This window comes from Schistocerca piceifrons, chromosome 2 (assembly GCF_021461385.2).
Source record: "Schistocerca piceifrons isolate TAMUIC-IGC-003096 chromosome 2, iqSchPice1.1, whole genome shotgun sequence".
In the NCBI taxonomy this organism is placed as follows: Eukaryota; Metazoa; Arthropoda; class Insecta; order Orthoptera; family Acrididae; genus Schistocerca; species Schistocerca piceifrons.
Genome location: NC_060139.1, coordinates 435,792,700 through 435,808,105, shown reverse-complemented (window position 1 = coordinate 435,808,105; position 15,406 = coordinate 435,792,700). Strand labels below are relative to the sequence as shown.

The window sequence follows — 15,406 nt, the reverse complement described above, 5'->3', positions numbered from 1 at the left end:
GCAGCCATAGCAGAGTGGCAGGTTATAAAGCATTCATGTCAGGGACTGACTGCATGGCCTCGCCCATTTGCTCTGAGTGAGCAAGTGGCTGCTCCTTCAGCAAGATTTGAGCAGGCACACAGAGGGAAAGGGTTTGATAGTTAACAGTAATTTTATGGAGACCCTTAAGGAACTAGCTCACAAGGATGGACAGAAGTTCTATATAAACTTGATATGTCTGCCAGGAAGCCTCATCTCAAATGCAGAGGAGGTGCTACCTGCACTTACTGAGGGTGCGGGGTACAGTCATCTTCAAGTTGAGGCTCATGTTGGCATCAATGATGCCTGTCACTTGGGTTCTGAGGCTATCCTCTATTAGTACAGGCAGCTGGCAGTTGTGGTGAAGACTGCTAACCTTACTCATGGGGTGCAAGCAGAGCTTAAATTTGTAGTGTCATACCCATGACTGGTCAGTGTTCTTTGATTTGTAGCTGTGTGTAGGGTCACAACCACAGGCTTGAGACATAGCAAGTTGAAACCTAAGCAATCTATGTTTTCTACTCCCAGGAATAAAAAGAATTTGAATTTTTCATGCTACATATAATGCTCCTGCACACATGTGTAATACATACAGGACAAATTATTATGTATGCAAAATCTCATTGAAACTTATAGTTCAATTGTTTATATTTATATTCCTGATAACAATTACACAATTTGTTTTAATGGAAATTTGTGTAATTAAAAGTTATAGCTGATTGAAGTTATAACAATTTCATGTAATTAAGAAACATCTTTTGGTAATGGGCAGCAAAGGATGTTACCATTCATTAAAAAGCAGACAATTTCAACTTTCCAAGAACATGGTTTAAATTATCTGAAATTTATGAACTTACTAAATAATTGACATTACAAGGTTGGAACCTCATAATTTCAACTGCCTATTTTACTCTAATGCTGCCAAGATTCTGAACTTTGGTAATATTATTTTTATTGCTGTAATTTTTCTGAAACAGATAACTATTCTCACTAATTAATTCAGTCACTAATTAAGAATTGAATAATTTTGGGTAATAAAAGATTTATTCCAAGAGGTATGCCATACTTGTAAATAGGGGTTTCAGAAAGCAGATGAATAGTAATGTGGGATTGAAGGGACCAGACTGCTAGGGCCATCAGTCGAATAGTAATGTTCCACATACTTTAATGATATACTAACTTGAAATATTTTTCACAAACCAGTTAACACTGAAGTTTTAGAGTCCAGACAGAATAGTATAGCCTAATCTACCTGAATTTCAAAACATTGAGCGGTTTCAGAAATAACATCATATTCTTACACCTGTCTTTAAATAGTCACCCAGCTCCCCCAGAATCATCAGTTGGCAACTGGCCAGCAGTGATGTTATTTCTCTGCATCAGTTCATGAATGTCTATGGTCATGAAGGAAACATTAAAAATGTATGCAGCTTAGAGTCTGCATCCCAAGCTCATACATGTCACATCATTATGTCGATTCATGTTCATGCCAATACAGTTAACCTCTGTGATTATACATATAACAATTTTCATAAAATTACTGTACTACAAAAAGATATTTTTTTGTTTATGTGAGTATATTTTATCATAATTTGATCTGTTGTACTGTTGAGTAAGTGTCATTTTCTGTAAATTATTTTTGATTTAATGTTCTATGTTTCAATGTTAGTATGACTATATCTTTACTGATGTACTTTGGAATGATGTTAACTGGGTGTGTTTGGCTTGCATGTGTCTGCGTGGTGGGAAGGAAGGAAGGAAGGAAGGAGAAATGTAAAGTTTTCTGGAGTTGCATATAAATGGAATGTATTTCACTGAGTGAACATTGTAAATTTATGGCAGCAAGGCATCTAGGACTATTAAATATGAAAATTACATGCAAATCAATTTTGTTGTCTACATTATTCTACAATGGAATGTATTTCACTGAATGAACTTTGTAAATTTATGGCAGCAAGGCATCTAGGACTACTAAATATGAAAATTACATGCAAATCAGTTTTGTTGCCTACATTATTCTACAAACACATCAACCTATAGGGCTTCCAGACCTACAAGAGAACCTGGCTTCCAGACAGAAGAAATTCAAGCAACAGATTTAAGGAGATCCTCAAGAAACAAGATGAGTATTTTTTCTTTTAAACTACCACTAGACCCGGACAACAATATTTAATTACTACATGAACAATTATTACAATTAATGGTCATCCAAGGTGTGTAACAAAGGAAGTCGTTAAAATGGTGCCATTGTGACCAGGATACTTGTACGTTTAGATTTTCAACAATGTTTATGTTTCAGGTGACAAAAAAGCATAAAATTGTGTTGCAATGTGAAATGATTTTAAACCAAATATAATTTTATATAGTATATCTAGAGTAGTTTTGGAATGATGCAACACTATGGACATACACGGTTGTAAAAGGTTGAAGCATTAGCACCAAAGTTGATGCTACCTACCCAATCCAGGACAATAATAAGCTAAGTACCAATTAAAACATTTATTTTTGTATTTTCTCAGTGCAGTATTGCATGGACATTTTGGCTGGCATTTTTTTTAGCATTTACAATTTTCGAGCAAATTTACAAAATATGGATCATGATCAGAACAATTAAATAAATATGCCAAACCTAACAGCTTCAAGGGAACGATGACCGTAGTAGTCTGGTCCCTTTAATCCCAAAAACCAACCAACCAACTTAACAGCTTCAACTAGTAACTTTAAACAGGACACAGCCAATGAAGATATATTTCAGGATGTATTAGACAACAGTCAATGTAAACAGTTCAATGAAATCAGTGCAGACCCAGGACTTTTAGACAGTAGCATGTTAGAGTTGAGTCCAGACCATGAGAAACAAGTACAGTTGCACGTAAGCGAAACAATGCTGAGTGAAAAACCTAAACAGTTAAATTTACAAGACATGTTCACTGCATTAATGTCATCAATGGAAAAAATAGTGAGAAACTATCATGAATGAAAAAAAATAGTGAAAAACTTGAAAAAAAAAAACTGAAATCAATGGTGGAAAAAATGGTGAAAAGCTTGAAAAGTCAATAGTCTCAGAACCTAATCTCATTAGAGCAGAGCCTAATGCACAAATTTCAAATATTGAAAAAGACTTAATTGGTGCATATTCTCAAGTGAAAGCTGTAGATGAACTTGTGAAAAAAGTAGAATGGAGGGTAGAGGCTTCAGAACCAAAAATACAAACATTAGAGACAAAAATAGGCAAAGTAGACAAGAATCTCAGATCTGAGATAGGTGCTGTTGAAGTTAGATGTAAAGATGCTGTTGGAGACACTAGTAAACAAACTGTAACCTTTATAAATAAGCTAAATGAAAAAACAGACAGTGGTGCCTCAGATGTAGATGAAAAAGTTCAGAAGATAGCCAAGATCACAGACTGAAATGTGTCAGACTTCCGTAGTGATGTCACTATTATCAAAAACCAAGTACAACAGTTACAAAATGGGGCTTATCTAATAATATTTTGTAATGTAGGACACCCAAGCTATCCTACTATGCCACTGAAGTGTTTCCATGGTGACAAACATTTTCATCCAGTTGATTTTATACAACACTGTTATGATAGTTTTCTCCCTGGTATGAGTGATGAATTAAAAATAAAATTCATTAAAAGATCATCAGAAGGGAAAGCTTTATCATGGGGCAGCAATTTATACATAGATGAATTTTAAAAGTGTTTCTTGAAAAAGTTTTGGTCTGACATTGAACAGGCAAAGATAAAGAGTGAGTTTTTGAATGGTTCAATGTACAGGGAGCAGAGAGGGGGTATGAAACAGTTTTGCAAAGACCAGATCATCAAACTTGCACACTTAGACCAAACTTTTAATGAATTACCTCAAATAGATGCACTTAAGAGAGGGCTACCAGTAAGAATTCAAATGGGATTAGTTTATGGGCCTGATGATTCTATAGACCAGTTCCTGAAATATGTAGAAAGTTGAATGGGGTGTATAACAGTTTTGGCCAACATGGTACTGATTTCAGGAGGCCAAACTAGAGTAATCTCAATCATAATAGAAATACAAATAATGGCAGTTTTAACCAAGGACATAACAACAACTCCCTGGGGAGGAATGACAGGAATCCAAATAATTGGTTATAGGAATTTTGAAAATAGAGGTGGACAGTGGTCAAATAATATAGCCAGCCCCCCCCCCTCCCCCCCCCCCCCCCCCCCGACACGCACACACACATGTGAGATTTAATGATAGTAGGGGTGATAGGTTTAACTGAAATCCTCTTGGTTGGCAGTCCGCAATCTGAGAGATACCCAATATGACAAAGTAAGGACCAAATATAACCAATGTGAAAACAGGCAAAAACTAAGACAGGTTCAGAATAGCAATATTTTTCAGGTAAATAAAATATTAGTAGATGAGAAGTATTGGTACAAGTTTTTCCAAGGGCATATAATGAATCAGAGTAATTCAAAGGAGGTAAATAATGAGTTTTGTCTGGAGAGTGGAGACTTAGAAAATCTGTTTAATCAGCAGCCTGTGAATGAGCATACTAGCTGTAATGAAAATAATGTTCTTGAAAATGTATTTGAGCTGAAAGAGAATAATAATACCAAGGGTAATAGCATAATTTACAGTTCTTTAAATGATGGTGTTATGTGAATGATGCAGATGTTGATGATGCTGATTGTACTTTTAGTGATTATAATAAGCTAAAAGCTAATGAAGATATCACTGAAGCTGTGAAATATTTCGTTGGTTTAAATGAAGAAGTGAAGTTGTGTTGTGATGATAATGATGAAGGATTTTCAGAATCAATTGATCTTAATGGTACAAAGGGGGCTTTTGCAGAACATTTAAGTTACATTACCTAAAAACTGAAGTATTAGAATTGTTCAGCCATGCTCAAGGCTTAAGTGATGTTGAGGGAAAATGCAACAAAAGTACAGAACAAAACTCACTCTGTTATGATAAGGAAGCTATAGAGGATATACTAGATTTATGTGAAGTAAATATTAACAGTGTTGAGTCTGCTGGTCTCCCATTGGGTATCACCTCAGGTGGCAGATAGGGGAATGCTCACAAGATATGGTGGATACTGGGAAAATAAAATACCCAGGATGGATCAAAACTAGCAACTGCTGGCTTGTATGATATTGGCTTATCAAAGGCAAAGGAAGAAAACCTTGAGTAAAAATTACCTGGTCCTCCGGGTTGGGGGTTGTGCAGTAGGCCAGCTCCTCACTCACATAAAAACCTAAAAATGCTAAAAACCTAATAATATTCCTCAGGAAAATTGGAAATTTGGATGAAAAACTGGTGATGAGAAATGGAAAATGATGTTTGGATGTTGGAATGTGCAAGGTATTTCCACTAAAATAAGTTTACTACCTGCAGAACTTGACATATTCAACATGGATGTCATCGTGCTCTATCAAACAAAGAAGAAAGGCCAAGGTGAAGAAGAACTGGATAATTATGTACATATCTGGAGTGGGGTATCAAAAGCAGTAAGAGCCAAAGCAGGAGTCTCCATTATCATAAAGAAATCATGGAAAAAAAGAATCAGAAATTGGACATTCATCAATCAACGTATTATAACTGTTGAAATGACATTATTTGCTAGGGAAGTTGTGATTATTGGTGTATATGCACCCATGAACAACACAAAAGATAAGGAGAAAGATACATTCTGGACCACCCTCAGGGAGACTATTGAAAAAATACCAAGAAGAAAGTAACTGATTATCATGGGAGACATGAATGGAAAAGTAGGAATTAGAGGATCCTGTAGAATTGTAGGAAAACATGGGGAGGAAGAATATAGTGACAATGAGGAATGATTGATTGCAATTTGTGAACAATTTGATCTAAAATTACTAACACATTTTTCAAACACAAGGACAATCATAAATATACTTGGCAACAGAACACTAAAGAACTTTGTTCTATAATAGATTACATTATCATTAGGCAAACAAGTAGTTTCAATCTAGTAAAAATGAAATCTTTTTGGCCATGGAAGAATGCAATGAATGATACAAGTAACACAAATAAAATGAACCAGACTGAGACTTGTAGATAACCTTACACTCCTTGTATTTATCCTTGCTTACCTTCATATCTTTTAAGACTGTGTTACAATCAACACCTTCAAAAGGTTTCTTTAAACCAACAAATACTATAAATGTAGTGTTAATGCATGGGCTCACAGGGATATGAATTAATAAAATTGTCTGAGGCTTCAAGGCACTTCTAGTGGTTAAAATCCAATGAGTTTTTAATCAGGCACTCCTCAACCATTGTCAAGTGGAATTTTAATCACCTGACATGGCTGGAAGCCTGGGAAAATTTTATTAATTCATATAACTCCAAGACCATACATTCATACCTATATTTAGAGCACTTCTATATTTGGAGAAACCTGTTAAAATGTTGACTGGAAAACATTACTTAAAATTAGGAACATAGCAAGGGTAAAATGGAAGGAATGTAAGATTATCTACCATTTGTACACACTGAAGCTAAGAGGTCAACAGCTGAGAAAGGGAGGCAGTAGTTCAGAAGGGAGTGAGGCTGGGCTTTAACCTATCCTGCATAAGGATAAGATTTCCACCAAGCTCTCCTTGGTCATTGTCAAGTGATAAAAAGCTCATGAGATTTTGACCATCTGATGTGGCTGAAAGCCCAAGAGGATTCAATAGAAGCTGTAAATGTAGGTTTGCCTTCCTTCATCTGTCTTATACCATTTGAGGTCTCGGGATATATTGCTGTGTCATGCACCTTGCATAGGTGGAAAAGTCTTGTTATGGTATGTTCTCCCAAGGTTCTCAATTACTATAAGGGAATGTCACCTACTGCAGATGCTTTGTTTGAACTTATGTCTTTCAGTGTCCTGTCAAATTCTTCACACAGTATCATATCACCCACCTCAATTTGATCTACATCCTTTTCCTGGTTTGTCATATTGTCTTAGTTCTGTTTTCTTTGCATAGCTCTTCTAAATATTCTTTCCGCCTTTCAGCCTCCCCTTCTTTAATTAGTTCAGGGTTGCCTTCTGAGCTCTTGGTATTCTTACAGCAGCTTCATTTCTCTCCAAAGGTTTATTTCATTCCTGTAGGCAGCATCTATCGTTCTGACAGTCATGCATGTTTCTACAGATCTGTATGCCTCCCTCCATCCCCATGACACTGCAAGGCAGAGGATGATATGGCAACCTGTTGACATACCTTGTGTTTCATGGTCTGTATGAGTTCTAGCATTTCTCCTTTGCCTTTTTGGACTTACTGTCACTCTTTATTTCCTTTTTCCTCCATCGTTTGCTGCATTTTAGTTTTTGTTCTTTCATCAATTAAATACAATGTATCATCTGTTACCCAGAATTTCTATTGGACCTTTGTCTATTTGCCTATTTGATCCTATCTTCATTATCTCATCTCTCAAAGCTACTTATTCATCTTCTATTGTATTCCTTCCCCTGTTTATTCATCCACTGTCTTATGGTCCCTTTGAAACTCCCAGGACAGTAGTTATTTCAATTCATCAGGATCCCATTTTCTATCTTTCTGCAGTTAGTTCAGTCTTAACCTGCAGTTCATAACCAAAATATTGTTAGCTGAATCCACATCTGCTCCCAGAAATATTTTTCAGTTAAAATTTTGGTTTTGAAATCTCTGTCCAGCCACTATATAATCTATCTGAAACCTTCTGGCATCTCTAAGTCTCTTCTACATATAAACCTTCTTTTGTAATTCTCACAGCAAGTGTTAGCTATGATGAAATTGTGCTCTGTGCAGAATTTTATCAGGCAGCTTCCTCTTTCATTTCTCTCACCCAGTTCATGATCTACGATTTTTCTGTCTCTTTCTTTTCCTACTGTAGAATTTTAGTCTCCTGTTGTAATTAAATTTTCATCTGAATAAGTTTCCTTTGGCTTGCCACCTATTCTTTCAATCTCTCAATTATCGGTGGAGCCAGCAGGTATGTAGTGTACAACTGTGGTGTGCGTTGCCTTTGTATCAATCTTTGCTACGATTATACAGTATGTTCATTATGCTGTTTATGGTGATTCACATGTGTTCCTATTTTCTTGTTCACTGTTAGACTTGTTCCTGTATTAACCCTATTTGATTTGGTGTTGATAATCCTGCACTAACCAGGCTAGAAGCTCTGTTCTTCCTGCCACTGCACTGCACTAGTTCCCTCTATATTTAACTTCCACCCATCTATTTCTCTTTTTAGTTCTAGCTATTCAATTAACTGATCTAACATTCCATACTCTGACCCATAAAATGTCAGATTTGCCCCCCTCCCTCCTCCCTCCCAAATGAACTAGTGTTTTTTTCTGACCAAAGATCCATATAAGAGCTGTTTTGTATCTGCAATATTTTATCCAAGAAGATGCTATCACTTTTAAACCACACGGTAGAGTTTTAAGGCCTTAGTAGCTATAACCATTGTAGTTTACTCTTACTTTCAGCTGTTTATAGCACCAACATGGCAATCCAGATCACTTAATCATCTAGACAGTTGACCCTCCAACTACTGGAAAGACTGCTGCTCTTCTTCAGGAGCCATAAGTTAGTCTGGCCCCTCTACACATACACCTCAATGTGATCTATATTGCTGAAGCAAAGAAGCCAACCCTTCACAGCAAGGTATAAAACTTTTGGTGTACAAAAGTGAATATTAGAAAAAAGCTCTGTTTGCAGAAGCATTTCAGTCCAGTTTTCTGTTTGGTAGTGAAAAGGAAAACAGATATTTAAGAACAGGTTGAAAATATTTAATAGCAACAATATGAAACTACTTCACATTTCCTCAATGTCTATAGACAATTAGTTTTCCCTTTCAGGTTACTAGTTCCATCCAAAATAGTACTGAGATTTCATCAAAATCAAGTTAAGTTTAATTACAGCACTGTTACCTTTCAAATAAATTAAGCCTTCCTTTTCATTTATGCCAAGCAGATAGGGCACTGGTAAATAGTCATTACTTTTAAGAATTTCCAGTGGATGCCTCTTAATGAATGCATCACCCTCAGGTACTGAATCTTCCACAGTGGGCAAGAATGGAAAATATAAAATCCGTGCTTTGTCCTGAAATAAAGTTAGAGCTTGTGTGAAAATGTTTTTAATATAAACACATTTCAACTTTATAATATTACTTATTCATATTTTACAAAATTAAATGAGAAGATATCCATCATCCTTATAATGAAAGAAAGATAATGTTTTTTTACATTATTGGATGTGTTGTAAACATGATGTATGTGTATATGGTAAGAGAAGGAAATACAGTAGAAGTGACGTACCAATAACAGTTTACACCTTACACAAAGAAATATAATAAGTCATTATTCCCACACTTAATTTGAACTGAATGGAGAAAACTAATATATGGCACAAAAGGTATATTTGCACATGCAATACATAGTCATTTGAGTATTGTATGTATGGATGTATATGCTGAAGCATTAAAAAACAAGTGATTGAACTATGACTATTTATTGCAAATTTTAGGAAAATAAAAATGTGCAAAACACTGTATATACATATAACTCTATCAAAATATGATTAGAGACTTAGAAGTAATTAAAATAAGAAATAATGATCAAAATAATTCATTCATTGTGTACTACAGATTCAGTTATAAAAGAAACCCTTCAAAGATTTATATTGTTTCAAATAGATGTTAACAAAGAGAAATGGCTGTTAGAAACAGCACTTATGGTCAATTATTATTACCATGCTATAAATAGTTTGAAAAATGATGCTGTGTTTTCAGTTACACTGAGTAGCTGCCATTTAAGTTCTACTTATATCTTAATGTCTATCTTCCAGTTGATACTTAACACAAAGCAACAGTTTTTGGCTTGCCATAACAATAAGATACTGTTTACAATTAACATTGCTACATGTCATACAGGTAATAGGAATCTTCTGTCCTCTCCTAAGAATCCTAGAAAAGGAGGCAAAGTCTCTGTGGAATTAATTTTTGTCTATTTATTTTGATATTTTAAATGAAATTGATATTTTATTGTTAGCAACATAAGCCAAATAAATAAATTTGCTGATGTAAATATCTTGGCATCAGTTGTGTTAGGTATAGATTTACTACCTTCTAGTGACATGAAAATTTGTGACAGAGCAGGACTTGAACCCACATTTCCCACTTATAGTGAGTGGCCACCTTAACCACTCTGACCATCTATGCATGCTTCTTGGACCAACTCAAACTTCCTTATGTCACACTGTCTACATCCTCATATCATAGTCCCCTACATTAATCAATTATTGCTCACAGCTTTATTCTGTATTCATGCATTAGCAAGAATGAAATGATGAGGAATTGAGACTCATGATATTATTATCTTGTCCCTGCCTCGACATGTAATATTTATTAGCATGTATGGATGAACAGACATTAATGGTGGTTGAAAGGTGTCCTAAATTAATCCAAAAGAAATTCACTGAATTTGAATATCTTGGCATCAGCTGTCTTAGGTATAGATGTGGAAATTTGTACTGGACCAGAACTCAAACCCAGATTTCCCACATATCACACTTTAGCTATCCATGTATGCCTCCACATTGACCCACATTTCTGTGTGTTGTACTGTTTACGTCTCTATAGTGATGAATGTAGGAGACTAAGGTATAGGGATGTAGAGAGTGTGACGTATGGAAGTTTGGACTTGTCCGAGAGATGTGCACAGATAGCCTAAGTGATTAAGGTGATGCCTTGCAAGAAGAATAGGAGATACTCTTAAATGCGAAACTTGCTGGACAGAGCTTCTTGATTAATTTATTTTTATGTTAACTCCAATTTTACTTGTTTTTATGATAAGTGATCACAGAACAGAAAGACAAATGCAATAACTTAGTAGTGGAAAGGCATAATGACCAGATGAAATACCTATAAGATTCTACAGAGATTATGTAAAAGAACTTGCTTCTCTAGTAGCAGCAGTTTATTAAGCAACAAAGGGTACCTAGTGATTGGAAAAGACCACAGGTCATACCCATTTTCAAAAAGGATTGTAGGACAGATGCCCATAATTACAGGCCTATATTGCTGACATCAATCTGCTGTAAAAGTATAGAACATATTATATGCCCAATAATCATGATATTCTTTGGAGAACAAAAACCTCCTCCATAAAAATCAGCATGGATTCTGCAAACAGAGGTGTTGCTAAACTCAGCTCACCCTGTTCTTCCACAGAAGCTGCAGTGCTGTAGACATCAGTGCTCAGGCCAATGCCATGTTCCCAGACTTCAGGAAGGCATTTGCCATCTTATACTGCTGTTTAATGAAAAAGAAGAAGCGCTTACTATTTGTTAGAGCAGATTTGTGACTGGATTCAAGATTTCCTTGCAGAGAGAACTCAACATGTCACTTTTAATGGGATAAAATCAACAGATATAAAGGTAATTTTGGGAGTATCCCAAGAAAGTTGGACAGGGCCATTACTGTTTACAGTATATATAACTCATCTAGTAGAAAACATCAGGAACTCCAGAAGGCTACTCACACATGATGGGGTTCACAAGAAGATAGCAATGCCAAAAGTCTCTAGTGGTTTGAGAAAAGGATCTGCAGAGGACTGATGAATGGTGCAGTGGGTGGCAGTTGACCCGGAATGTAAATAAATATAACATGTTGTTCATACATATGAGAAGAAATTCACTACTGTACAACTACTCCATTGATGAAAAATTGCTGGAAACAATACTTATAGTAAAATGTTTCAGAGTAACCAAATAGAGTGACCTGAAGTGGAACAACCACATAAAACAAAAAAAAGGAATCTTAAGGAAATTTAACTCATCCATGAAGGAAGTGGCTTAAAATACACTTTTTCAACTGATTCTTGAGTGTTGCTCATCACTCTGGGACCCTTAGAGGTAGGACTAACAGAACAGATAGAGAAGGTGCAACAAAGAGCAGTGCTTTTCATTACAGGGTCATTTGGTCAGTGTGAGAGCATTACAGAGATGTACAACAATCTCTAGCAGCAAAGAATAAAAAAAAAAGAGATAATGCACATCATGAAGTGGTTTAAGATTGAAATTCTGAGGCAGAACATTACATGAAGAGTTGAGCAACCTACTAGCTACTCATATATAAATATATATATAATAGAGGGAAACATTCCACGTGGGGAAAATTATATATAAAAACAAAGATGAGGTGATTTACCGAACGAACGCGCTGGCAGGTCGATAGACACACAAACAAACACAAACATACACACAAAATTCAAGCTTTCACAACAAACTGTTGCCTCATCAGGAAAGAGGGAAGGAGAGGGAAAGATGAAAGGATGTGGGTTTTAAGGGAGAGGGTAAGGAGTCATTCCAATCCCGGGAGAAGAAAGACTTACCTTAGGGGGAAAAAAGGACGGGTATACACTGGCACACACACACATATCCATCCCCACATATACAGACACAAGCAGCTGCTTGTGTCTGTATATGTGTGTGCGAGTGTATACCCGTTCTTTTTTCCCCCTAAGGTAAGTCTTTCCGCTCCCGGGATTGGGATGACTCCTTACCCTCTCCCTTAAAACCCACATCCTTTCGTCTTTCCCTCTCCTTCCCTCTTTCCTGATGAGGCAACAGTTTGTTGCGAAAGCTTGAATTTTGTGTGTATGTTTGTGTTTGTTTGTGTGTCTTTCGACCTGCCAGCGCTTTCGTTTGGTAAGTCACATCTTCTTTGTTTCTTTTATATATATATATATATATATATAATGGAAGGAAACATTCCACGTGGGAAAAATTATATATAAAAACAAAGATGAGGTGACTTACCGAACAAAAGCGCTGGCAGGTCGATAGACACACAAACAAACACAAACATACACACAAAATTCAAGCTTTCGCAACAAACTGTTGCCTCATCAGGAAAGAGGGAAGGAGAGGGGAAGACGAAAGGAAGTGGGTTTTGAGGGAGAGGGTAAGGAGTCATTCCAATCCCGGGAGCGGAAAGACTTACCTTAGGGGGAAAAAAGGACAGGTATACACTCGCACACACGCACATATCCATCCACACATACAGACACAAGCAGACATATATATATATATATATATATATATATATATATATATATATATATATATATATATATATATATATATATATATATATATACACACACACACACTCCTGGAAATGGAAAACAGAACACATTGACACTGGTGTGTCAGACCCACCATACTTGCTCCGGACACTGCGAGAGGGCTGTACAAGCAATGATCACACGCACGGCACAGCGGACACACCAGGAACCGCGGTGTTGGCCGTCGAATGGCGCTAGCTGCGCAGCATTTGTGCACCGCCGCCGTCAGTGTCGGCCAGTTTGCCGTGGCATACGGAGCTCCATCGCAGTCTTTAACACTGGTAGCATGCCGCGACAGCGTGGACATGAACCGTATGTGCAGTTGACGGACTTTGAGCGAGGGCGTATAGTGGGCATGCGGGAGGCCGGGTGGACGTACCGCCGAATTGCTCAACACGTGGGGCGTGAGGTCTCCACAGTACATCGATGTTGTCGCCAGTGGTCGGCGGAAGGTGCACGTGCCCGTCGACCTGGGACCGGACCGCAGCGACGCACGGATGCACGCCAAGACCGTAGGATCCTACGCAGTGCCGTAGGGGACCGCACCGCCACTTCCCAGCAAATTAGGGACACTGTTGCTCCTGGGGTATCGGCGATGACCATTCGCAACCGTCTCCATGAAGCTGGGCTACGGTCCCGCACACCGTTAGGCCGTCTTCCGCTCACGCCCCAACATTGTGCAGCCCGCCTCCAGTGGTGTCGCGACAGGCGTGAATGGAGGGACGAATGGAGACGTGTCGTCTTCAGCGATGAGAGTCGCTTCTGCCTTGGTGCCAATGATGGTCGTATGCGTGTTTGGCGCCGTGCAGGTGAGCGCCACAATCAGGACTGCATACGACCGAGGCACACAGGGCCAACACCCGGCATCATGGTGTGGGGAGCGATCTCCTACACTGGCCGTACACCACTGGTGATCGTCGAGGGGACACTGAATAGTGCACGGTACATCCAAACCGTCATCGAACCCATCGTTCTACCATTCCTAGACCGGCAAGGGAACTTGCTGTTCCAACAGGACAATGCACGTCCGCATGTATCCCGTGCCACCCAACGTGCTCTAGAAGGTGTAAGTCAACTACCCTGGCCAGCAAGATCTCCGGATCTGTCCCCCATTGAGCATGTTTGGGACTGGATGAAGCGTCGACTCACGCGGTCTGCACGTCCAGCACGAATGCTGGTCCAACTGAGGCGCCAGGTGGAAATGGCATGGCAAGCCGTTCCACAGGACTACATCCAGCATCTCTACGATCGTCTCCATGGGAGAATAGCAGCCTGCATTGCTGCGAAAGGTGGATATACACTGTACTAGTGCCGACATTGTGCATGCTCTGTTGCCTGTGCCTATGTGCCTGTGGTTCTGTCAGTGTGATCATGTGATGTATCTGACCCCAGGAATGTGTCAATAAAGTTTCCCCTTCCTGGGGCAATGAATTCACGGTGTTCTTATTTCAATTTCCAGGAGTGTGTGTGTGTGTGTGTGTGTGTGTGTATATATATATATATATATATATATATATATATATATATATATATATATATATATATGTCTCGTGAAATAACCACTATGAGAAAATTCTAGGAACTAGATCTAATACAGAGGTTTACCAATAATCATTCTTCTTGAGCATCATTTGCAAATGGAAATGGAGATCAGATAGGGGTACCAGAAGTACCTTTAACCACACACTGCTAGGTGGCTTGCGGAGAATGCTTCTAGATGACGGGGACATAGAATGTAAGTTTTCTTTGGAGTAAGTCTTTACCCTGTTTGTTATGAAACAGTTGCAGGTATGTTCAAAGTAATTCAGGCAGCAGTGCATCTGTTTATGAATAGCGACACTTGTACTAATTCACAACTAAAATAGGGATATTTCTCTTGCTTAATTTTATTCCCTTGTCTCTCATACTATTCCCTCTCACTTTCTCAATGGAGGCTTTATTTTTTAGCCTTTGCTGTACCACTGATGAGTTGAATTTCACCAAGTTCAGAAGACCTAGCCATAACCAACTTAGTGATGTAGAAGACTTAATGATATTGTTGAAGATGAACCACAACTGGTGGACGTCATACACTCACTAATGTATGAAATAAGACACTGGTGGCACCTGTAGTACTGGCCTATAGTATTTACTCGTACTCTCATCACTCACTGATGTCAATGCACTCCTCTTCCTTCCTCTCTGATGACATCCCATCTGCAATGGATCCCTACTCCATCTATCTACATCAGTTGAAAAAATTATCCCTATCCCTAGCTAAAGCCCAGTCCCACATCCTGTT

The 15,406-nt window shown here is 38.0% G+C and overlaps 1 protein-coding gene across 2 annotated transcripts in view; it reads right to left on the bottom strand.

The window, feature by feature from the left end:
* LOC124776402 (putative inactive carboxylesterase 4) overlaps nt 1–15,406 on the bottom strand; it is a 107,787-nt gene that overhangs the window by 23,006 nt on the left and 69,375 nt on the right. For both annotated transcript variants that reach the window (XM_047251380.1, XM_047251381.1), the window contains one exon: nt 8,929–9,100. In XM_047251380.1, coding sequence (XP_047107336.1) covers nt 8,929–9,100 — 172 coding nt within the window. The remainder of the gene's footprint in view (nt 1–8,928; nt 9,101–15,406) is intronic.